This window comes from Acipenser ruthenus, chromosome 10, assembly GCF_902713425.1.
Source record: "Acipenser ruthenus chromosome 10, fAciRut3.2 maternal haplotype, whole genome shotgun sequence".
NCBI lineage: Eukaryota > Metazoa > Chordata > Actinopteri > Acipenseriformes > Acipenseridae > Acipenser > Acipenser ruthenus.
In genome coordinates, this window is record NC_081198.1 from 39,780,609 (window position 1) to 39,806,000 (window position 25,392).

At 35.7% G+C, this 25,392-nt stretch overlaps 1 protein-coding gene across 1 annotated transcript; it reads left to right on the plus strand.

Moving 5' to 3' along the window:
* Positions 1 to 10,402: 10,402 nt before the first annotated feature.
* On the plus strand, positions 10,403 to 18,559 carry LOC117411892 (zinc finger CCCH domain-containing protein 15-like). The gene is made up of 10 exons (XM_034019721.3): positions 10,403 to 10,653; positions 11,617 to 11,697; positions 12,225 to 12,327; positions 12,539 to 12,691; positions 13,121 to 13,212; positions 13,712 to 13,894; positions 14,189 to 14,335; positions 14,788 to 14,895; positions 15,036 to 15,147; positions 15,329 to 18,559. Exons 1-10 carry the CDS (start codon positions 10,582 to 10,584, stop codon positions 15,499 to 15,501), a joined length of 1,224 nt encoding a protein of 407 aa, XP_033875612.1. The 5' UTR covers positions 10,403 to 10,581; the 3' UTR covers positions 15,502 to 18,559.
* Positions 18,560 to 25,392: the final 6,833 nt, after the last annotated feature.

Genomic DNA, 25,392 nt, shown 5'->3' on the forward strand with positions numbered 1-25,392 from the left:
GCATAATATCGGCTGTGCATTATATTAAATGCAATTTTTAAATAAATGTAATAAAATATTTTACAGCAGTATTCCTGTTCTTTAAGTCTTCCTTAGTGTAATAAAAAAAGGAACTAGGAAGTGCACAGATTTCTAGGTTTACTGAATTAACCACATTGTGGGTTTCAGGGTTTAATCAGCCTTATTAAAAGGGGGGTGTACAGGGTGGGTCATTAATAACAGAGAGACACAAACTCACCCAGTATACAGTTGCAGGGGTTGGCTGTAATACCAGGCTGGATGTGCAGACGATGCACACTGCTAGCAAGTGTCTTAACCACTGTAAAAAAGAGCCAGGCTCCTCTGCAGAAGTTACAGCAGTGTATCACACATTACTGCCCATTGCACAACACAAACAATGGCACAGTGGTACATGGGTTAGCTTCTCCAGTTTGTCTGCAACTCTGAAATTGGTATTTGTGTTGACAAAATGGTATTATCACTGCACCCTGCAGATACAACTTGACTCTTGTGTGGCAAGACAATTGCATGTAGTTTTAAAAAAAAGCACAACTCTACTGTTTCTTCAAAGCTGCTGTATTTGATAGGCATAAGTGGAAGTCTGGTCGACATTCCTTTGAGGAAAAAAACCTCCTGTAGCCACGGACAAAACTACAGAACAGTTACTGTACAATACATGGTCTGTATTTGTTCGAATGATGATGGCTGACTAAGGAGCATTGAAAATCATAACAAAGAAATCATATTTATTTTAGGAATCGCCAGCATTTGCTTTGTAAACCAAAATTATAGTGATTATAAGTGGGTTTTTTTTTTGTGGGTCTGCTTCAAAACAAACATTTGCATGACAACAGAATGTTAGTCCATCAATGCTAGGGGCTGTTCATTGAATGGCTTATGTGCAATATGCTGTTCTTTTGATTTACAGGTGAAGGCTGGGCTATCGGGAAAAACTCCATACATTACAGCAATATAAAAATGTATTTAGGAATATATTTGTTTATATAATGATTTAAATAATAGAAACAGTGACGAATTTTAATATCACCACCCTAAAATGTACAAAACCAGATCTTCTACCTGATGTTTCTCATTTCACTGTATTTTGATTGTAAAGTATGTAGTAATCATAATAAGCGAACATTAGTGGTCGGCAGATCAAATGCTAGGACATTGTTGATTGAGGGTTTCAAGGTTTAATCCTGTATAATATGACCTGTTAAAATATCTTGGCCATGGAAGAGTCAGTGTCACTTGTGTATTTTATCTCTCCAGTGCTAATATTTCATTTATCTATCTTGCCTTACTAGATGAAACAAATGGCAACAAATTGCTCTGTTTTCCCTTTCAGCATGACCCACCTTTTAGTAGAAACCAGATTGTGACCTTAAAAGGGTATATGAGGACCTTTTTATTTTATTGTGTTACATGTTCCCATGTGTTTTTGACAGTTTTAATAGATGTGCCAACAACCAACCAATCAAAAAAGTTTGCTTATGTGTATGTTTTGGATAATATAGAATAAAAACTTAGTTAGATGCCTCGTAGGAGTGTTTTTAGGACACTTTGACACTGCAGTCCCATTAACAAAACACGCTGGCACTGACAGATATTCTTACAGGTAATGGGTGATTAAGAGGGACATGTAGATAACTCCGTGAAGCACTCAGTCGTGACAATCGCTAATTTATAGCATAGTTAGCAGTTATACAGACATGGTGGTTAGACCTGGCAGCTCCTACTGCTTCTTCAAAATGCAATATAATTCCAGTAATCATTAATCAGTGACATAATATTACTGGTAAAGGTTGCATAGTACTGACTCCAGTAGAAGGTCTAAATGGTGAGAAGAGCACTAAATATTAAGTAATGATGTAAGTTTAGGACATTTTATAAAAGATGTAGGTTTCGTGACGATATACTTTATATATAATTTTAGGATTTTTTTTTTTTTTTTGTGAAACCAGAAAGGATCTTGTTTGTCAAGAAAAAGCCAGGTTTCAGTCTGGAAATGTAATCTCATGTTCAAAATGTTGGAGACCTAATGCAAAGAGAAAAGGAAAGTTATTCTTTGAGAAATCTGTTTTATTTCGTTTTTTGTTTTTTTTTCATTTTCTGCTGGCAACATGGACCTGTTTACCCAGTTGGATTTGGCATTGTCCTGAATTAGACATGCAAATGAATTTGATCATGTAATGTAACATGTGATCCTTGAAATACTATAAAGGTGCCATAGTTTACTTAAACATTGTTGGTGCACTTGTACTCTGGTAGCCAAGGCTACTCTTGAGACAGTTGTGTGTGAGTGGTTTCAGGAGAAGGAAAGAGACTTCACATGCATCTTCCATGGTCACCACAATGCCCGGATCTCAAGCCAAATAAGTATGTGAACAACACATTTATCATCACGATTGTGTTTAATATTAAAGACTGAATGGAATGATATCCCTTAAGGTACATTCCAGCACCATGTGGAGTCTATGCCACATTGTGTCAAGGCTGTAATCAGAGCAAACCGGACCCTAACCTGATATTAGATACAGGACCAATAAAGTCTTTACATGCAGATAAATGTGAAATATAATCATGCATTTAAGATGAATACAGTGCAGTGACAGTTTGAATTTCATTGTACTGTTTTCAAAAGTACAATATATGAAAAACATTTTAAGTGTACACTAGTTATTTATTAGTATGTAACTTAACTGTTTTTCTTTCTAATGTTATGTTATTAAAAAATCTTTATGGTGTCAATGTGCATTTCATGCTATAAACATAATCATAGAGCTTACTGTATTGTAATATCTCAATTTAGAAAGAAAGTGTTGGCTGTTCACTGAGAGCCGCTATTCAAGACCTTAAATCACAAGATTGATGTCTTTTTTTCATATTATCCACCCTGAATGAACAGATCAGATCAGTGTGCGTAAGAGATGACTTTTTCATCTAAACAGGATTTATGAGGTCAAGCATGGCTGGAATTTAGCATCTCCTCATTCCTTTTCCTCCTTTATTTTATAACATTAAAAACAAATTCTCTATGCAAATATGTCAATGCACAAATCACATTTGACAAAGCAGCCTATAATGAAGGGAAGGTTGTGTACATTGTACAGTGCTATTAAACATTGAGCACAAATAGCTTTTATCACAAAAGCTTAACTTCATGAAATATTGGTGAAATGCTTGAATGGCTTCAGCTTGAATTCTTAGGCTTTGGAGCACTCAGTCTTTTCCCCATGATTTATAATTTACAAATAACAACTATGTATTTCTCCAGTCTTATTTTGAATCAAATTTAAAGTACTGTAGCAGACTATCTCAGCTGAACCTGTATTCCATTAAAAAAAAATTACTTATAATTTTTAACAACCTGCAACCAAAGGAGGTTATGAATGCAATCTTCAAGTACCAGTGCAGTCCAGGGAAGAAATAACATGTAAACAACAACAATGTGGGGTTTTTGTTATACTCATAACATTTAGCAGGAGAGTGTTGCAGCAGGGTAGAGTCAGTACCAATGCTGCTAAGAGTTTCAAGTTACTGTGCTACAGTTTAATGTATTACCCCACTTTGAATATCCATATAAATTTGCTTATAATATCAACTTTCATGGCCCGCTATAATTTGTTGCTCATACAGCCCTTGGGCATAGAGGAGAAAAAGTGGAGTCATCATAGAAAGCCCATTTGCTTTGAACCAGAATTTCTTAGCAGTTAATGTTCTCTGAGGGTGCATTCACTTATGAACATTTCCAATGTTAATGATAACTATCTGCATCAGGGTGTTCTATCTATGATTAGGTGCTATCCATCAATATGACAAGCCTAATACTTTTGGGTTATGCTGATAAATCAAATCACTTCCAAATTATATTACTGTGTGTCTGCTATTTAATTTACAGAGAAATGTATTTCTCAGTAAATCTGACATGACAAATTATAACAGTGTAAATACGTTAAAATGAGTTGCTTTAAAGCAATGGGTTAGAGTGCACAAGCCACAAGCAACAAGAAAAACAAATCTCAACGCCATGGTCTAAAAATGACAGAAACCAGAAACACATATGGTAAAATCTCAAGAGGCTAATTTCAAGTATATGTGCAAGAAAAAATGTGTTACTGTTTTTTTTTACTTACAAATTTGCAATTAAGGAATTACATCTGTTATGCATTAAATCTAATGAGTTCTTCTCTAAATCTCCAAATTAAGAATATGTCTGTTCTACAAGGTATGTGTTTATCTATTTAGATGTTTAGATGTACAAATCTGTTCAGTGTTCCAGTAAAGGCACTCCACGTGGAGTGCAGGATGCACCCTATAGCCAGGGCCGGTTTTTCAAAACTTTTAATCTTGATCAAAGTGATCCAGATTTTGTGATCCAGATTACTTTTATTTGGATCATTTTGATCCGTTTTTTCAATGTCACTGCTGGATTACATTTATCCAGATAACAAATAATCACAATTACGAAATCCAGTTTTTTTGAAGTAGGCTATAGTTCTTAATTTTTTTTTTTTTTTAAGAGGCTTTATTTATGATATAACCTAATTTAACAAAAGAAATACGATTGTGGTAATAATGATTAATACACAACTTTATTTTGTTTTATATTATTTATTTTTTTTAACAAAATCTAAATCACTTTTAATGTTAGTGCACATATAACACATACAAGTAATGGTTATTTTATTTATGCCCACTTAGCAGAAATTAAATACCTGAATCTAAATTGAATAAAAATAAAAAAATTTGAAAAAGGTCTGTGTTTTTAGACATCTTCATCTTCTTCCTCGTCGGTCAGGAGTCGAGCATCGCTCAGACGAGCTTTAAGGAGGCGTATGTGATGTGTATGCATATGCTTAGGCTTTTTTTATTAAACTATACCACTAAATACATGTTTTCCATTTTGCTTACATGGATACAAAACTTAAATATGTAAATATTATATTCTAACACTCTATTTGGACATATAGCGTGTGTTGACAATTCAAACAAAATATCGATGTTCTATGATAATTTAAAAGCTAAATCCACCTCTGCAGTAGGATCACAATAATTTATTATTTTGGATCAAAGTAATCCTGACCTCCTCTTTAAATTTTGAAATACCCAATTGCAACATTTAATCGATTAAAACAACGATCAGATTACCAAAACGAAATCTGGATCACAGTAATCCTGATCATATTTCGATTCAATTGCACAATATAATCCAGATCAAGCTCGGAAATCCGATTAACAAAGGATTGAAAAACCGGCCCCTGGAGATCACAGGTTGGAATCCAGACTATGTCACTGCTGACGGTGACCGGGGGTTCCTAGGGGGCGGCGCACAATTGGCCGAGCACCGTCTGGGTAGGGAGGGCTTAGGTCAGCAGGGGAATCCATGGTTCACCGCGCACTAGCGACCCCTGTGGCCAATAGGGTGCCCGCGGTTCTGCAGAGGAGACATCAGTTCTATGTTGTCCTCCGGCATTACAGGTCTGGTGGCCTCGCTGTGGATCTGCAGTGCAAGAAATGACAGATTGGCAGGAGCACGTTTCGGAAAACGTGTGTTCCAGCCTCCGTTTCCCGAGTTGCCAGGGGGTTGCAGCGGTGAACCAGGATACAAATAACAATTGGGCATTCCAAATTGGGGAGAAAACCGGGGTAAAAAAACCACTAGTCTCTCTAGAGTGCAGGATGCGCTCTATAGCCTGGATGTCGCGAGTTCGAATCCAGGCTATTCCACAGCCGACCGTGGACGGGAGCTCCCTGGGGGCGGCGCTCAATTGGCCGAGCGTCGCCCAGGGGAGGGAGGGATAGGTCGGCCAGGGTGTCCTCGGCTCACCGCGCACCAGCGACCCCTGTAGTCTGTCCGGGCGCCTGCGGGCTTGCCTTTAAGCTGCCCAGAGCTGCGGCAGATGAAAGACACATCATGCTTACTTCCCTTCGCAATAGGAAGATGTCCAGCAGTGCCATCAGCTCAGAATTGGCAGAAAACAGTGGGACCCTGGTACACCCATCTACTGTCCGGAGAAGTCTGGTCAGAAGTGGCCTTCATGGAAGACTTGCGGCCAAAAAGCCATACCTCCGACGTGGAAACAAGGCCAAGCGACTCAACTATGCACGAAAACACAGGAACTGGGGTGCAGAAAAATGGCAGCAGGTGCTCTGGACTGATGAGTCAAAATTTGAAATATTTGGCTGTAGCAGAAGGCAGTTTGTTCGCCGAAGGGCTGGAGAGCGGTACACGAATGAGTGTCTGCAGGCAACAGTGAAGCATGGTGGAGGTTCCTTGCAAGTTTGGGGCTGCATTTCTGCAAATGGAGTTGGGGATTTGGTCAGAATTAATGGTCTCCTCAATGCTGAGAAGTACAGGCAGATACTTATCCATCATGCAATACCATCAGGGAGGCATCTGATTGGCCCCAAATTTATTCTGCAGCATGACAATGACCCCAAACATACAGCGAAAGTCATTAAGAACTATCTTCAGCGTAAAGAAGAACAAGGAGTCCTGGAAGTGATGGTGTGGCCCCCACAGAGCCCTGATCTCAACATCATCAAGTCTGTCTGAGATTACATGAAGAGAGAGAAGCAACTGAGGCTGCCTAAATCCACAGAAGAACTGTGGTTAGTTCTCCAAGATGTTTGGGCCAACCTACCTGCCGAGTTCCTTCAAAAACTGTGTGCAAGTGTACCTAGAAGAATTGATGCTGTTTTGAAGGCAAAGGGTGGTCACACCAAATATTGATTTGATGTAGATTTTTCTTCTGTTCACTCACTTTGCATTTTGTTAATTGATAAATATAAACTATTAACATGTCTATTTTTGACAGCATTCTTACTTTACAGGATTTTTTCACACCTGCCTAAAACTTTTGCACAGTACTGTATATATATATATATATATATATATATATATATATATATATATATATATATATATATTTGTAGTCAAAAATTTACATACCCCAATGGAAATGTATAATTTTTAGAAATTTCTCAAAAACAAATAATTATAGTGAAAATCTTTTGTAGCAAACGTTTTACTTTTGTGGATGAGGAAAAAAAGTTACAAGAAATAGATGTCTACAATAATTTATTTCAGCAATTTTTTTTGCAAAACTCCAAAAATGCTAATTCAAAAGTATTCATACCATGACAAAGAAAATAAAATTAAAAGTAGAAAAGGAACACTTTTGTAGAATGAAAAGTCAAATTTACTGATGTTTTGCAACAAAATAGCAATACAATAAAACTTGTTTTCTTATTTATATCTGGTGTATCCATATATTTAACAATAATAGAATATGCATGTGCTGTATATCTCCCTTGCAATCCTTATCAGTACATAGATTTGTTGAAACTTGAGTTTACTTAGGAAAGCCATTTATTAACATGAGAAGGACTACTAATTGTTGTTACTGTAATATTAAGTGATACAACCTTTTTGTACATGTGTACAACATATTTGTGTATATTGAATAAAAACTAAATAGGAGAAACAAGACTTCCACAGTACAAATACTACTTTATAAACACTAACTTTAACATCTATATTTGATGATTCAGCACTGGTTAAATATTTAACAGTTATAGATAGATAGATAGATAGATAGATAGATAGATAGATAGATAGATAGATAGATAGATAGATAGATAGATACTGTTTGCAAATAAATCATCTTACAAGTGATGTATGTTGCTCCCCCACTTCAGTGTCACATTGTAAGAACTTTACTGCCACCATGTGTCAAGTATTTTTATTGCACTCTCTCTTCAGTGAATATACTATATTTTCTGTTGGTAAAGCATACACAAAATACATCTTCTTTTTCATTCAGAATAGTTTTTATTGATTTAAAAAGACCATTGCATATTCAGCAATCCTTGCAGAAACATAATCTCCTTTTCTGAATTGTAGTGAATATATTTGTTGTATTGTACTACTGAGAAACATACCCTATAGTAAAAAAACAAAAATTTGTCCTTTTCGTAGCAATTACTGCATTTACCAAAATTAATGTTGAGATCACCATGACTTGTTGACCAAAATGTTTAGACATTACTATGAAGTAAACTATAAGGCTCTTTTGAGTTACAGTTTCTCTTTGAAAATTGAATTCTGTTTACCACACAGATGTTGAAACCTTAAATTAATGGAATAGGATATGGATGGGCAACCTTCCAGACTAGGTCTTTGTTCCAACCAGGTTCATTTGTTTAATTGAAGCAACCTCCATTCCAGCTCATAAAGCATACTCTCAGTAATATACAAAACGTTCAGAGTGCTGACAAGGCTCATTGAAGTTCGACACAGACATTTCAAATGGAAATGAACACTTAGAAAGCACAGACTTACTACAAAAACCATACAGTTATTTGAAAAATAAGAAACATAAGACAATTACGAATGAGAAAAGGCCATCGGGCTCACCTAAGCTTGTTCCTCATAGCTGATTGATCACAGAACTTTGTCAAGTTGGGTCTTAAAAGGATCCATGTGTTTTTGCCTTAAACACAGGACTAGGTATCCCATTCCATACACTCACTACTCTTTCTGTGAAGAAGTGTTTCTTTCCCTCTGTCCTAAGACTATCTCCACTTAGATTCCATCTGTGTCCTCTGGTCCGTGGTCTCTGTACTGTATTTAAAGTAATGGCTTGGGTTACCTATGTCAACTTCTTTTATGATTTTAAAGACTTTCTCTTGGTGTGCCTGTTCTAGTTCTTTGAGATGTTTCAATTAAATAGTGAAGTACAGTAGTTCACTGCAGACTATAACATTTTCACAAAAGTGTCTCAGGTTAGTGTAACAGGGGCAGAGGCTAGGAGCAATCTGGCAGCCACTCTCACTGCATGTGAGCATCTTAATCACTAGGCAAAGAGTTGAGCTTGTCTGTATTTGTAGTTATAGAGCTTTTAATCTCCTCTTATCTCACTGGCAGATGACAGAGTCCATAATGGCAGTGTATCATAAAACACTGCTGTTTACATCGGGATCAAATGCAGATCAGAGGTGGATATACATACCAATATGCTTCCTATTCTGGCTAAACATTAAACTAGCTCATCGCTACTGGCTTCTCTAGCAGCAGAGCTTAGCTTTGATTGGTTCTTCTATTTGGGCAAGGGGTCATTGATTTGCACAAGCCCAGTGGATATTTGGAGGTAGGAAACTAGTACAGAATTCAATGCCGCATAGGAGGCAGAGTCCAGGAGAAGAGCTAGGAGAAGAAAAGCAATGATGAGGAACTATGGTCATTACAAATGGCTTAAGATAAACAAGAGCACAGCTTTCCAACACAAGAGCAGGGGCTGAAAGCTTGACTCCCAAGACACAATGTATACACCTCCTCCAACTCCTCCAAATAACTTTTCTCCCCATTAACCCACTGCCTCCTGAAGATCATGACCACCCCAATTATAGACTCATCAATCAAATGATCTGAAAAACAGTAATGGAGATATAATAACATTAAGGGATTTATCATACCTATTTGCTGAATGTCTGCCATTTCTCTTGGAGCAAGGCACCACAGTATTGGTTGCTGCTAATTCCAAAGACCTGGCAGCTACTGTACATAAGTAACAATAGGAATTGTGCCTACCTGTATAAACAATTTGATAAACCCACCTGTTTGTTTTATAATGCTACTTTAACACTGTTTTGCCGGTAAATTAATACTCCAGGTAATTGTATCTTTATTACTCAAGAAAAAAAAAATTAACAGATGTAATAATGTTTAAACCAAAAAAAAAAAAATACAATAAAGTGGTATAGCTTCAAAATCTAAAAAAAAAAACACACACAATTATAAGATGGTAATAACAAGTATGGCAGCCTTGATATCTTGATGTATTGCCTTCTGTACTGTACAATAATCCCGCCCCCTCTCATCCTGTCCCCGTCACAGGCCCTCAATCCTAAAATTCTAGGTGATGCTAAACTTTTGGCCATAGCTGTATAGAAAACTGCTGCAATCTTTGCTTTAAAATAATAAAAAAATTAAACTTTAAAATTAAATTTGATTTCCAGAAAGTGTGAAGGTGACATTTTTTTTTAACTCTTGGCTCCATCTGTTCTATATACTTTACTATACTAACTATACTTTGCTGCAGGTGGGGTCAACTTAGTTGAAAGATCTGACTCCCAGAACAAAGTACGCTACGTTGCATTTGCACATCAGGAATGAACCAACTCGGACTTTAACATTCTTACTAAATTGAAATCTGGTGTTTAAAATGATGTGACACGATCCGCATGTTTGTCATTATTGTAAAAATGTCATCCGAATGTGTATCTATGACGTCATTCACCGCTTCTGTAAGACATGAGACGTGGTGGATAAAAACGATAACAAAACCCACAAAAAGTACTGCGTCTTTATAAGGTAACGGGCGTAACAACTAAATTTTCAACCCAAATCTGTTTTAGCCTTCTCTGTACCACTCATTCTCGTTTGACTGTGCTGTACCCACAATGCCCATCGGTCTATCAGATTTCCCAGAGAGTCTTTGGGTTTGAAAGCGATTTGGATTGTTCTGCAGCCACACACACGGAGGAACTAGGTATTTGGACCTTAAACGAGATATGCCTCCAAAGAAACCAGCGCCAGCAACTAGTAAGAAAACAGATCAGAAGAAGAAGGAAAAAATTATTGAGGTGAATGTGCCTGAGTTAAGCCGGTCCCGGAAAACTGACACATAAAATGACAGTGAACCATGCTGCATCCAGGGCCTAGTGAGACCGGCAGCAGCCTGGGCTTCACCCAATACCTTGAACGCTGCTGTTGTATAGTTTGGCGCTGCAGTGAGAAAAATAACATCCGCCAATATTTAGAGAATGTTTTAGCCTGGTGCTGTTAATATTGTTTTTTTTATTCGTATAATGACAAGAACCATTAACATTTGTAGACAGAATAGATTCTGTAAAAGCACACTGTATCAATATGCAAATCATTTTTCTCTTGCTTCGTGTAGCGCCATTGTCCGGTTCTTCTGATCTAAAATGATTGTTTTGACATGCCTATTGAGTCGATAATCCACATGTAAATGTACTGTGTTGTATCAGTTTGTATATTCTCCATTATGTAACTGGTGTTTAATTCTGACATACTGGCACGTTATGCAGTGGCCCGACGTGCAGCCATTTTTGTCAAATCGAGAGCTTGTATTTTATTTTTTTTACCACTTTGAAATAATTAGCCTGTATGGGGCCAATACACTGAACAAGCGATCACAGTTTAAAAAAACAATTCACTGTTACCTAAATGTAGTTCATTCGATTATTTAATTAAGTTCTACAAAGGTATGTGTTTAAAATATATTGCAGTTCAATTTTAAGATGTAAATTGTTCCTCTGTATAATGCACCAAAGTCTCGGCCATGCACTCTGAAAAAATAAATAAACCAATGTCTTTAGCAATTAAAAATAGACACGTGGTCCTGTTTGTTTACAATGAAAATGTGCCTGTAAGACGTGGTATATCCTATTGGTTGACGAATTAGGCTAATCATCTTGTACCTTGGAATTCGATTTCAATATTTAAATATCATGAAATAACATTTGTTTTTAGATACTGTTTTTATTTGTAACTTTCATCTTGTTTTTGTTTATTGATTAAAGGATAAGACTTTTGGTTTGAAGAACAAAAAGGGAGCCAAACAACAGAAATTTATAAAAAATGTGGCACAGCAAACCCGCCAGGTAACTACAACAAACTCCTCCGAACTAATGGTGTTTTTTGTTGAATTTTTTTGTTTTTTTAAATCCTGCAGCTCTATGCAATGTATTAAATCATTTACTGGAAGCAAACTAAACTGTCTGCCAGGTTCCTAAATGTGACAGGTACTCTATATTTAAGTGCTAAAATATTATAGATGGATATATTTACACTAGTCTTTCAGAAATGGGAATTTTCAAGGGGGAACTACATATTACATGGCAATGGGTAGGCCTACATTTCATGGAAATTGTGATAACTATGAAAAAAATACAGCCTTATTAATGAAGTTTGATTCCTTATTTGTAAGTGTCAAGAGCTAAGTACTTTAGAATTGTACAGTATGTACTGTGCACATTTCGACAAGACAACACAGGATACTATTTTAAGGGATTGTGTTAATTATGCTTATGCTTGGTTTATTTCTTACACGTGGTTTTATAATGATACTAACACTATGTCTAACTAGCAGGGATGTATATGTCTAACATACTTGTTTTTATTTATTCAGGCTGGTGAAGGAGATAAGAACAAGAAGACAGATAAGAAAAAGGAACTGTCAGAGTTAAATGAACTCTTCAAACCAGTGGTTGCTGCTCAGAAAGTCAGTAAAGGTAACTGGGTTTTAATATCTATTTGGAGGAGTGGAGGTCTGAGTACATGGATCATGAAAAGTTCATTTAAATATCCCTTTGTGAACTCAAGGCTCACTCAGTTTCTTAGATCTCAGGTTACTTCCACAATGAATATTTGAAGTTAATAAATGCATTTATTTTAGTTTTTTTTTTTTAATTACTGGATTAATCTTTATCCACTTTCCTATAGGTGTCGACCCCAAGTCAGTGGTGTGTGCTTTCTTCAAACAAGGACAATGCACTAAGGGAGACAAGTGCAAGTTTTCACATGACCTGTCATTGGAAAGGAAATGTGAAAAGCGCAGTGTTTACTTTGATGGCAGAGATGAAGATCTTGAGAAAGGTAAAGCAATAAAGCAGCTTTCTCAAAGCTGTCTTGTGAAAGGTTAACCAGCAAGATTTGTGCAAATCTTGTGTGTGTAAAACCAGCATGTCTATTTTTGTTTTTTGTGGCTTGGACAAACTTCGCTTTGTGAAGCACAATTTCTATTTCTTAATTATCTCATAGCTAGTTAATAAGCTCTAACGCACACAAGACGTTGAGGTTGTTTGTGTAATACACACTTCTTGTGTATAGTATATGCAACTTGTTGAACATTATTCCTTATGTATCTCTAGATTGGCAGCCTGGCTTCTGAGGTGTGATGAGTAATTTTTGGCTTCAATACAAATCATTTGTGTGTTGAGGTCTTTTTTTTATTTGGTCTTTTTTATTTTTTTTATTTGGTTATTGGACGTTGGTTTACAACTGTTTTTTTTATTTTTTATCTAGATACAATGGACAATTGGGATGAAAAGAAGCTGGAAGAGGTTGTAAACAAGAAACACGGAGAGGCAGACAAAAAGAAGCTGAAAACTCAAATTGTATGTATTCCTAATTAATTTATCCGCAAGGTTATACTATATATTGAAGCAGTACGTTTCTACTGGTTAATGTAAGCAGGTAGCTTGACTAGTAGTATTTAGTTCACTAATATGTTTTGCAAGAAAAATACACCATTTTTGGTGAAGCTTTCATTCTCACTAGAAGGACTTAAATCTGACTTCCCATTTTCCATTCCCTAAATAACAAGTTGGCTTGCTTGCTGTATGTACACAAATAAACTTTCCTCCTCCTAGATATTTGAAGCTGTGTCCCATAGAAATAAGGACATATGTTGAGTTGTGTGAGCCTCAGAGTAAAGTAATGTACCGCAAACATAGGATGACTTATGCAACATATGCCAGGTCTTGGTTACTGAAATGAGTTGGTAAAGTTATTTAAACCTTTGCTCATATTAGCAGGTATGTTTTTGGCTTCATATTTAAAATTGAAGATTTTACTGTTTGTGTTCATTAAAATGATGTGTTGTCTTGCATGCAGGTATGCCGATACTTTCTTGACGCTATTGAAAATAACAAATATGGCTGGTTTTGGGTGTGTCCCGGTGGAGGTGACGTTTGCATGTACCGCCATGCCCTTCCATCTGGCTTCGTACTGAAGAAAGACAAAAAGAAGGAAGAGATAGAAGAAGAAATATCAATGGAAGAACTCATAGAAAAAGAGGTAAACCTCGCTTAGTATGTACATTATTCAATCTATCAATTGTTTTTGTGTGTGTCAATTTATACTAGACTGAGGCCAAAATGTGCCAACTGGGGACATGGTATATAATAGGAATCTAGGACAAAGTTCCTCTTGTAGCTGGTTATTTAGCTGCTATTATTATTATTATTATTATTGTTATTATTATTATTATTATTATTATTATTTTTCTTTGCATTATATGTATTTGTCACCAACATAAGACACATTTTCAAGCAATAACTGCAGTGCCATTTGGTATTTGTGTCCTTGCAGAGATCTGCCTTGGGACCAAATGTTACCAGGGTTACTCTCGAAACATTCTTGTCCTGGAAGAAAAGAAAGAGGGAAGACAAGATTAGTAAAGCTGAGGTTGAAATGGAGAAAAGAAGAGCTGACTTCACAGCAGGAAGATCATTTGGGGTACGTAAGGTGTTTGGTCCAAGTATTAGGACTTGTGTTAAATATACCAAAGACAATGTAATTTATAAACCTTTACATGTCCTGAAGAAAGTCTAAGAAAAACGTAAGATGTTTGATTGTGTATATCCCAAAAACGTGCTTTAATGCAATAACAATGTAATCCACACAAATAGCCATGTATCTCATGTTTACATTTCTGGTTTGAGTTGTGAAAATATGCAACCATAGCTATAGGGTAATTTTATGAAATTGCAAAATAGCCAAAGTGTTGCTTATTGTAATACACTGTCAAATTAATTTGGATTAAACTAAAACAACCCATTTGTCAGCAATCTGTGGTTACAGGTGTTTATGTAATTTGGATATATAATTGATCATGGCTTCTTATACAATTATTTCATAATTTTAAAAAGTATTGAACTGGCAGTATAATTGTGATTTTATTTCAACAGGTCAGTGGTCGTGAAGTGTTTCAGTTCCGACCCGAGTTGGTGGATGATGATGACGAAGAAGCTGATGACTCTAAATATGTCCAAAACAAGGATGATAATGATGATGAGGTAAAGAGCACATTAACATTATATTGCTGTACAGCATTGTTTTGTTTTTTCCCTTGTGTGAACCTTCAGCAGATTGAATCCCTGAAATGCTATTATGTTCCAGGCTGATTGATGAGGTAAAATGTCCTTTTTATTTACAGTTTGAAGATTCTGTGCAAGTCAATGAGATTGATCTGGCACGGTTTGTTCCGAAGGAAGTAGAGTACGCTGGCATCACAGTAGCTGGCACTGACAGATTTACCGCAACGGATGGTGAGTACTGGGTTAAACGGCATTTTGTAGGGATCCCAACTCAATTCTGTCAAGGAGCAATAAATGATCAACTTTTATTTTAAACCTTGTCCTGAGTAATCATATTTAGCTTGCATATTTTAGAAACAGTGAAAATCTACTTAAAATGAATGTTAATGACATTTTATGTAATGTATTGCAGCCAGTAAAATAAGTGGGGCATCGGGAGGTGCTGAAGCAAATGGGGAGCACAGTGAAGGGGAGACTCAGGAAGATGAGGAGATTGAAGCGGTTCCTGTTGATGAGAATCTTTTCACGGGGGAGGATCTAGATGAACTTGAAGAAGAACTAAACACACTGGATCTGGAAGAATAATACCAGGACTGCACCCTGCAATATTTCATGGAAACACAAGGCCTGAACTAAGTGACAATGTTTCACATTAAATATCTTCATGTTTGAAATGTGCAGTTCTCTGCCCCATTGCTCCTGTGAGGTACAGGATAAACAGGAGTGTTAGATACTGATCACCTCCTGAGATTCTAGTCTTTTTGGCCCCTACTGCACATTAGAGCTAAGAATTGTGGGTATTTAATAATAATTATTATATATATAATTTCTTTTTTTTTTTTTGGCGTACCATTAAAGGTCAAGTGTTGTCACATATTTGACCATCTTTATCAATTAAAAAAAAAAAATCAAAAATACGTGCTTAGGAATGATTGTTTTAATTCACATGTTGAAAGATTTGTCATTTAAAAGGCACTTTTTAAGAATTGCAGAAGAGATACATTTGGATGAACTAATTTGGGAACAAGATATTTACTCATTCTTTATCAGAAGCCACTTCCTTATGGAAGAAATTCAAAAGTTGTTTGTTTTGACAACACTTTCAAGTGTCTATGTTATGTTAGCAAAATGGGTTAAACTTACTGTAATACATTATCCAAGATCTGTACTAAAAACTTAAGTGTGAGGATGCTGTGTTATAGAATGTAATATAAATCCAGCAATGTTATACTAATGGTGCAGATTTGCTAACATGAAATTGATGCCTAATTATGGAAGCCAAAGAATTATTTATGATGGATAATTAATTAGTATTTCAGACCTTTATGATCTATAAAAATTAAGTCATTTGTATACCTGTATCAGGGAGAGATTTGAAGCTACTTGCATCATCTAAGAGTAGAATATAGTTTTAGTACAAAATAGTAGGTTTGGAGGGAAATGTGTATGAACATCATATGAATCCTAAAAATACTTAGTAATGAAAGGGAACATACAGGCCATACTTGCTCAGCTTTGAATGATCTTCAATAACAGATCCTGAATACACCAAGTTATTTTTAAAACAGGTGTAAAATGAGCAGTTTTTTTTTTTTTTTTTAATCTGGCATATGCCCCCCCCCCCCCCCCCCCAAATTAAATTGTTTTAAATTTCCCATCCATATTTATGCCATGTTATGTTGTAAATAAAAATGATCAGATTTAAAGCAATTTTGTTTTAAAATAAGTATCTCTGATGGAACTTAATCTGTGGAAAAGGGGGTACAACATCACCATAACTGCATATTAATAATCTTCTTTGTTGTCTAGCACTGTTAAAGAGTAAGTAGCGGAGTTCCAAAAAATAAAGCGTTAGACACCCTGTAGTTTTTCTTTTCATTAACATTCTGACAACTTTTTACACTTACAACTTTAAAGAATGCTTAAAAGCGCTTTTCAAAATGGCTGCTCTAGTGCACTGGGGGTTGAGATCTGTCCTCTAAATCACTGCAGGAAGAGTGATTTTTAAAAAAAGTGCTCACATCATGGATCCTTATTGCTGTGTTACCTGATTGATAATGTGGACAATAATGCTTGCACTATCATGCACTAGAGCAGACATTTTTAAAGGGTTTTGAAACAGACTTTAAAGTTATAAGTAAAAAATTGTCAGGATGTTAACAATGAAAAGAAATGACAGATACTTCTTTAAACAGTTGTAGCAACATGTGGGGACGTGTAACGCTATATTTTTTGGAACACGCAACTTACTCTTTAAAGGTACTGCAAAGTAATATTCTGAAATATACATTAACACATTGATAAAGAAGGATCAGTTGGCGGCTGCTGTTAATTCAGTGGGACTAAACAGCTGACTTTTTAACACAAGTATGTGTGCCGTCATAAACGCTAACCTGTCCTTACAAATGTGATTTATTTTTAAAGTAAAAAGTTAATCTCACTAATTAGATTGTAAAGTTCAGTTGGATATATGTCATTTATTTATTTTGCATCTAATTCTTTTGAGACTTGGTATGGACATTCATGGACAGGGTATAGCACCTGATGACCTACTTCATCTTACATGTTGACTTGTAATTTGTAGTGCTAATCGGTTATGTTTTTGGAACTTGCTTGATTTTTCTTGACCATGAATCATGATAATCCTGTGAAAGATTGCTTCAGTGGGTTTAGCTAACATTGAGGTGAGATTTACTTTCACTAAATGTAGTACGAAGAAGCAAACAGAGGCAAGCTCCTTACCTTATGGTTAATTGTACAATATAGAACACAGGACAGCAAGACTATGGTGGTAGGTTTTGTTGGTTATTGTATACAGTTCATTAGCTGCTGTGGTGCACATGGACACAAGGGGGCAATCAAAGGCCATTGGAAGATAGTGTTGAATTAAGGGTGGGGGCATAACAATCTACTGAGGATTTATTTTTTATTTAATCCTCTGCTTGGGCTGAAATCATTTGTAAAGGGGACACTTGGTATGAGCATTTTAAGTTATTGAGTATCAGATTCTGATATATGGCAAGGGGGGGGTCTATCTGTGTGTCACACCTTAATTTTTGCTTATACAATATCTGGACAATTCATCAAATTGTGATTAAACATGTAATAGCTAATTCTTCTATTATTGTTGATGCATGTCATGGTCCTCAACCTTTTCATCAGCTCTAATTGTATATTTGCATTTGTAGCGGGATGTTTGTTACTGACATTAGTGTTTTTTATTTAGGCCTGGTGTAAACGCTACACTAGTTTGAGTAACTGGTTGAAATATTATGACGTGGTCCCTATTTGACAACCTGACATTTTTCTAATATTGGGTAGGTTCACAGGTTCAAATGTATAATAAAAATGCTGTATTTAATGTATCTGGTGAAAACAAGTTGAATGTCTGCATTAACAGTTTAATTTGTGTGATGTAGGTTCTGTTTTGGTAACAAGATGTTTCTCCATATCTGATGAATAAAATGAATACAGGGATGTCAAACAAGTGAAAATACAACAGTCAGATATATTGGTGATTCTGGCTGCAGGATAGATATATATAAGTGCTCAGGCTTTTCCTAGTTTAGATGACCTTCGCAAACTTTCAATAGGGAAGCTCTACAAAATATACTTAAAATATTAAATATTGTTACAAAACTTGTGTCCAGTTTCCTGAGATCTTGTAATTTTAATGAGCATAACTTAATTACAAAGTCAAATTAACTAGGAATGTTAGCTATTTCTTCTAGCTTCCCACTACTGTGACATCAGGCTGTGGGTACCTTGTAAGCAGACCCTATTTGGCACATGCATCAGATTTCTTCTTTCTATTGTTTTGGTTTCAAAACTAAATGAAAATGAAGAGCTATGGGAAAGGTCCATGTGTTTGTAGTATAGACTACAAAGTTAAAACTGAATGTTTATTTAGGGGATACTTATACACATTGGATACTGTTTTTTACATAGTCAGCAAATGTACTTCTCTTCTGAATTGTGTCATTAGGCAGGCATTTCCTGTGATCTGCTTTGAAAGAAATGCATGTTAGCTAAGTTCCTTTTGGGAAGGTTGGGTTGAACTCCTCAGGGACCATGTTTGAATGAGCAGTGATTTTTGTTTCCATCAAGTGGTGAGTGAAACAGCAATTCATACTGCTTGAGTAGATGCTTTTCAAGTAATATTTGTAAGAAAATATTATGGTGTGCATAGTACTGTTTTTAAGTTAAGGTTTAAACTCCTACGTGTATGGTAAAGTTAGATTTGACCTATGCTGACACCATAAAAATATATGGTTTTTCCCTTCACTGAAAATATAAATTTTAGACGGGTTTAAATTGACTGACTTATGTTAAAGTGGATGGCTGTTGTATTTATTGCTGTACTTTCACTAACAAATCCACAGTTCCACCATACATTTGGTCAACTAGAATATCAAAGACCGGCATCGTATACATGTTTTAAAGGAAAAACAAAAAAAAGACTCAATAAGACTTGGACAAACTAATAGTGCCAGACTAAGGTCTGGACCAAATCAAAACTTTTACAACCCACTAATCACACTTAACAAAACTGTATTTAATAGCGCTTTTTTTGTTGTTGTAAGTATCTTATTTCTTCTATTCATAAAAAGAAAATGCTAGGTTGTAAATTTTGATTTGGTCTGGGCCTAAGTTAAAAACTTGGAATGTCCTGTGGTTTATTGATAGTATTAGATTCAAATTATTTCTTCACTCTGTAAATTAAAAGCACATAAGCAAGCGCAGGCAGTGTTCTTCGATATATTAGTCCCTTTTCTCTAAACAACCATACAGAATGATATCTTAACAGGTATGAAATTAAATATTATGCAAATGTAGGTGATATAGAATATCCCTTTACAATGGCAGTAACCCAAATGTAACATTGGTAGTCAGCTGCTCACCCAGTCACATGGTTTGTAAATCCCAGTAACCACATGCAATACTTGTCAGCAGCAGACACAAAAGAGCAATTTTTCCCAGAACAAAGAGGTTCCAATTAGAAGTTTAAATTATCATTGGTATTCAGATTCTGAAATGAACGCTAATCCCACTGTATCCAGATCCAATTAATTCTATAAAAGTCAGATTTTTAAGTGCACTGGCAGAATTTACCCTCGCTAGAGTTCTGACATACCACTTTTTCTTAGCCCTAAAGTGAAAATAATTGTTTTCAGTGGAAAAATATTTTGGTACATCCAACAAAAAGTTGAACTACAATTTCAAACAGTTATTTTTGCGTTTTTAACTATGCACATAATGGGGTTTATTGTATAGTAGGAAGCAAAATCTGAGTCTGTGTGTCTGTTCAAAAGCTAACAAAAACAAATGTAAATGGATTAAAACTTTGCAGGCAACTTTGCAACTTCCCCTATCAAAACAAAAACTTCAAAATGAAAAGTTGAAGTGGTGCATGTTAGGAGGTTTACAGTAATTCCCAATTTTACTCTACTGACCTCACCCCTCCTGTGTTTGGAACCTGACCAAAGAGAATGCATTTCGCTTGGTCACTTCCCAACCTCCAGTGTAAACGTCATACATAGAAACAACAGCCCACACTGTACTTATGTTCAGTCTCCTGTAATAATAGAGGGTGGCACACAAAGCCAGCGATGAGGTATTTGGGCAAAAACAGCAGAGAATGGTGTATTGTAAGATGCCTGGGAGATATTACAAACCTGACATCTAAATTCTGAGAATTCTTTAAAATCCAGCCCACATTGACTATGCTAACAAACGGTTGCCACAAATGTAACACAAGGTACTTTTAACTCATGCATCTCATCATTGCACTAGGTTTGCTTGAGTTGTTCCGTCATTGTGGAATGTACTTTTCTCCCACTCAATCGTCATTTAATTTTGAGACTGAAATATTACCACTTGCCTCAGTACCTCTTTTGGAAACTATTTACAGTTTTACAGTAGTGAGTAATTAGCATTGTGCTACAATATCTTTTCCATGGAAAGCCATGGCTCTGGAAAGAATGGTGTTATCCCATCAAAACCCATTTTAGACTTTCAAAGTTATTTTCAAAAACCACAACTCAATCAGGGCCGTATTAGTGTTTCTATTGATAATTACGGTCACAACTCATTGAGTAGGGTCCTACAAAAAAAGAAGAAAAACATATTCTATATCACATATATAGAATGACTCTATAACTACACAATTTTGACTTCAGAATGTACATTATTATCATTCTTCTGAAACTTTAATTTGTGACTTTCAAATTGTCACGTTCGAGCCTTATAAAGTTAAAGCTCAGGAGGAAGAGTACTCCAGGTGGTTTAAAGATGTTTCACTCATGCACTGGGCTTGAGTGAAATGAGCCTAAAAACCCAATAGACTTTATGAGAGGAATAAAAAAAACCAGACACAACACCTATATTAGGATAGCAGCTTCCTTCGGAGAAGCTATATTTAATTAAAAACATTCAATGCTTCTATTCAGAACCCACCTCAATCTTAATTTTTTTTTTTACAGTTTACAACATTTATTCCTTTTGAGAATGTCATCCTATTTTATTTAATTAAGCTTTGCAAAAAAGAAGAGTTGAAAAAAAGTAGTTCCTACAGAGATTATGTTTTAAAAACGAAAATTCTGTTTTTAAGAACTCAATTCTTATAAGAAAAACTTTCATTAAACAATGCTGTGTTATTCAGGCGTACAAATCGATCTAAACCACCTAGTACATACATATTCTACTTCTAGTTATCTAAGACATCTGTTTTTCAGACAATTAATATTTGCTTACCCTCTTCTTTGTGGTGTAGTTAATTCAGAGCAGGTAGGTGATGTCAAGTAGGTGAGGATTTTTCTCGATTCTGGATTCAAGCAGCAAAGACTAGGTCTGGCAACTCAAGAGCTCAGGATCTTAACTAGCCTCATGACAAAATGAACATCAGTATTTGAATAATTATATTGTACTGATAGATTTTCGTTGTTTGCTGAGATTAATAAAGCACACAGCGTGAGAAACATTGGCAGATGTTTTCTGCACACTAGGTTCTGTTCCTCGTGGGTGACTGCAAGCATCTACACCCAGAGGGACTGAGTTTGGATTTGTTCAGTTTTGTTTGTGGTGTACCCTGAAATGAATACAGCCGTGGTGGAGGCTAATTTGATGATTTTTTTTTTGTTTTGTTTTTTTTTTTGGAAGAGAAAAGTATGCTTGAATTAAAAATCAATGCAGTTAGACTTTTTGCAACTGGGATTAACCCTGTCTTCATGAAGCACATTTGTCTGAAATATGATGTGTTATCAAGATATAACAATGTTGGGAGCCAATTGTTGTTTACATGACAGTTTACATTCACAGTATTATGCTGACCCCACCTTCTTCATACTATGACAATGAAGCAGCAACATATGACAGGGGCAGCAGTGTGGAGTAGTGGTTAGGGCTCTGGACTCTTGACCGGAGGGTCGTGGGTTCAATCCCAGGTGGGGGACACTGCTGCTGTACCCTTGAGCAAGGTACTTTACCTAGATTGTTTCAGTAAAAACCCACCTGTATAAATGGGTAATTGTATGTAAAAAATAATGTGATATCTTGTAACAATTGTATGTCGCCCTGGATAAGGGCATTTGCTAAGAAATAAATAATAATAATGAAGACAGCAGAGGTCAACACTTTGTGTGATTTCTTTCTAATAAAAAACTACTGAAACATCCATTTTGTGAACCTCTTGGAATAAAGTGAAACATCATAACAAGGTTGGGAAATGCAAATGAATAACTGTATTTGATGATTTGGCATGTCATAAGAATGTTAATGATATATCACCAAATAACACTCCTTACACTGCCAGGAACTCACCACACAATGATGTTCTGTGCTTAGATAGTGTTTCCTGATGATAACTATTGCCCACCCCTCCTCCACAAAACTAAAACCCATGGTACAGTAGTTTTTTAAATATGTCGTCTGAAAAACTAAAATATGGTTTTAAAAGTAAAAGCCTACTAAACCTTTGCAGTTTTAAAAATAAGCTTTCTTAACAGTCGGTGTAGTTTGTGTGGAATTTGGTTTACTGAAAATATGTTTATTTGTGCATTATTGTGTTAACAAACACCATTATAGTTATATTGTTTTCTTTTTACAGACTGCATAGTTTTCTTTTTTCAAAGCCAGTCAAATTAACATGCATAACCAGTCTGTGCCTCTTTTCTTTGATAAACCTATGTGTTTGCTGCACACAGTAAACCTATGGGATTTAAATTTCACATTCTTTAGGACAAAGTTCATAACAGTACATAAAGCTGAGCGTCTGGACTTTGCCAAATATGAGCAAAGTATCCCTGTCTCTGCTTAGCCTTTCATAGCTGTCAAGGAAGGAGAGCTATGTAAGGAGCGGCTTGAAACACCGGGAAAATTACTCAACCATTTTTTGTTATTTATTTTCCAAAAGCTCATACAAGAATGACTGCATGGCTTCTGGCCAGGTGTTAGTAATACAGGATAAATTACTATATAAAGATCTGGGAGTGGTTCCTGCTTGTATCCATTAACTGCTGAGTAAGGGAAATGTAACAGACACAATCAAGCCTGTGTGCATTATCGCAGAAGTTGTCCTAGGTGCTAGGGTTTGTAATCTAAACTGATTCATTGGTTGTGCGTCTGGGCTGTGATGAGTAAGAATGAAGTGTGTTTCCTGTTGTTTGATATAGAAGGAATGGCAATCTATACTGTGGAACTTTTACCATCATACAGTAAATAACAATGTATGGTATTGCTATTTTGCCTTTAAAGACATTGAAAAAGACATTTAGTTGAAAAATTTGTCAGAAGGAATTTACCAATTTCTTATTTTATTACCTCATATGTTTTAAAGTTCTATATTCAATTACTGAACATACTTATTCCCCTGTAACTATGTGCATGAGTATATGTGTAGGCCTATTTTTCATTAACATGCGTTTTCAAAAACACATCTATATATAATCTGGAAGTAATTGTGCAAAATAAATTAAACATGTACAACCGTTACTGTAGAATTATGCTTCTTTATTATGGAGCCAAAGCAAAAATAAACAGGTCAAAACTTGCAACAAGGGCTTAAATATATTGTGCAGCTAATAGTATCTTGGAAAAAAAATACTGCAATAATTAAAGCAATTAGGAATTAATTTCCCTGGAAAAATTGCATCAGACAACCATCTCTCATGGCATAGACCCGAGCTGGTTCCTTAATTATGTCTGTAATCAAAGTACTGAGCCTTACATTTACTTTTCCCACTAGTTCATTATTTTGACATACCTATTAGATTTAACCACTTGAATTCCTCTTGTAAAAGATATGGCAGCCAGAGTTGCTACATCTTGTTCATGGTGAGATCCTGTTTTTTCTCCGTATAAGGGCTGGAGGTGAAATTAAGACGTACCCAATGAGTCACATTGTATATAAATCTACAGCTGTAACCACATGACTGCACCACCCACTTCTACAAAAAAAAGAGCACCACCCCCATACCAATGCTCTGTATTTGTAACAGTGTAAAGCCAGTGGGAATTGTATGTTGTTTTTTTGTTTTTTTTTAATTGTTGAGAATAATTGCCAATTAACTTGCAATATTCGTGTTCTAGGTTTACTCCATTTATAATAAAAATAATTTGTATTGTTTCTTACTAGCAGGGAGTTTTTTTGTTTTTGTTTGTTTGTTTAGTTTTTTGTTTTTTTTTCTCCCAGTTCATACACATGTTCTCTCTGAAATGAAAATGGTAGACAGGTAGGTAGCCCTCAGTGGTGATGGTTTGTACTGCCACGTAAACTTTACAGGTTAACAATAATAGAAAATCACCACAACTTATCACTTCTAGACTTAACAGAAATGAATGACTTCTAAGCGTCATTGAAAGGAAAATAAGAGTATTTTTCAGTTGTATACATCCCCAACAATATGTGAACAAACTGACAATAAAGGTACTTCTCACTGGGGCTTCACTTCAATGGACCTACAAGCTGCATAAACAGACAGCTGCAGTAAACTGTTACATTCTCTTCAGAGCAGATTTCCATGATTAGCACCTGTGTAGCTACAAAATGTAAAGTGAGCATTCTACTGCAGCTGGAAATGGTTTGATAGCGTTAATCATGGCTTTTCGCAATCTCCTTTCTTGCACCATAGTTTACCACAGCAAACATTTAAATCAGCTTGGAAAACCCTTGCCTCAAAGTTGAATCCAGAGATGCAGTTTCAATTGACAGTCAGTCCACAACCACTGGTTTTGTCTGTTTGATGAGTTGTATTTTGTGGCCCCTGTTCATCCCTCTTCAGTACAGAAAATATGTTTGGCATGATCTAAAATATATCAATGTAGAGTTGGGGTATTCTAAAGAAATACATTAATTGAAATTGAATGTATTTAACATGATATACAACGTCAACGTGTAGGTTTTAAAAGTTATATAATGCCCCACAAAAGTATGTTATCCATTGATAAAATGAGGATTGCGGAAGTCCCCGTTACGTTTGA

What these genes read in the sequence shown, in the direction of transcription:
- LOC117411892 (XM_034019721.3), top strand. Translation starts at nt 10,582, where the DNA reads ATGCCTCCAAAGAAACCAGCGCCAGCAACTAGTAAGAAAACAGATCAG. An exon ending in TGCTCAGAAAGTCAGTAAAG is followed by an intron (nt 12,328 to 12,538) that starts GTAACTGGGTTT and finishes ACTTTCCTATAG; the next exon opens with GTGTCGACCCCAAGTCAGTG. An exon ending in AGGATGATAATGATGATGAG is followed by an intron (nt 14,896 to 15,035) that starts GTAAAGAGCACA and finishes TTTTATTTACAG; the next exon opens with TTTGAAGATTCTGTGCAAGT.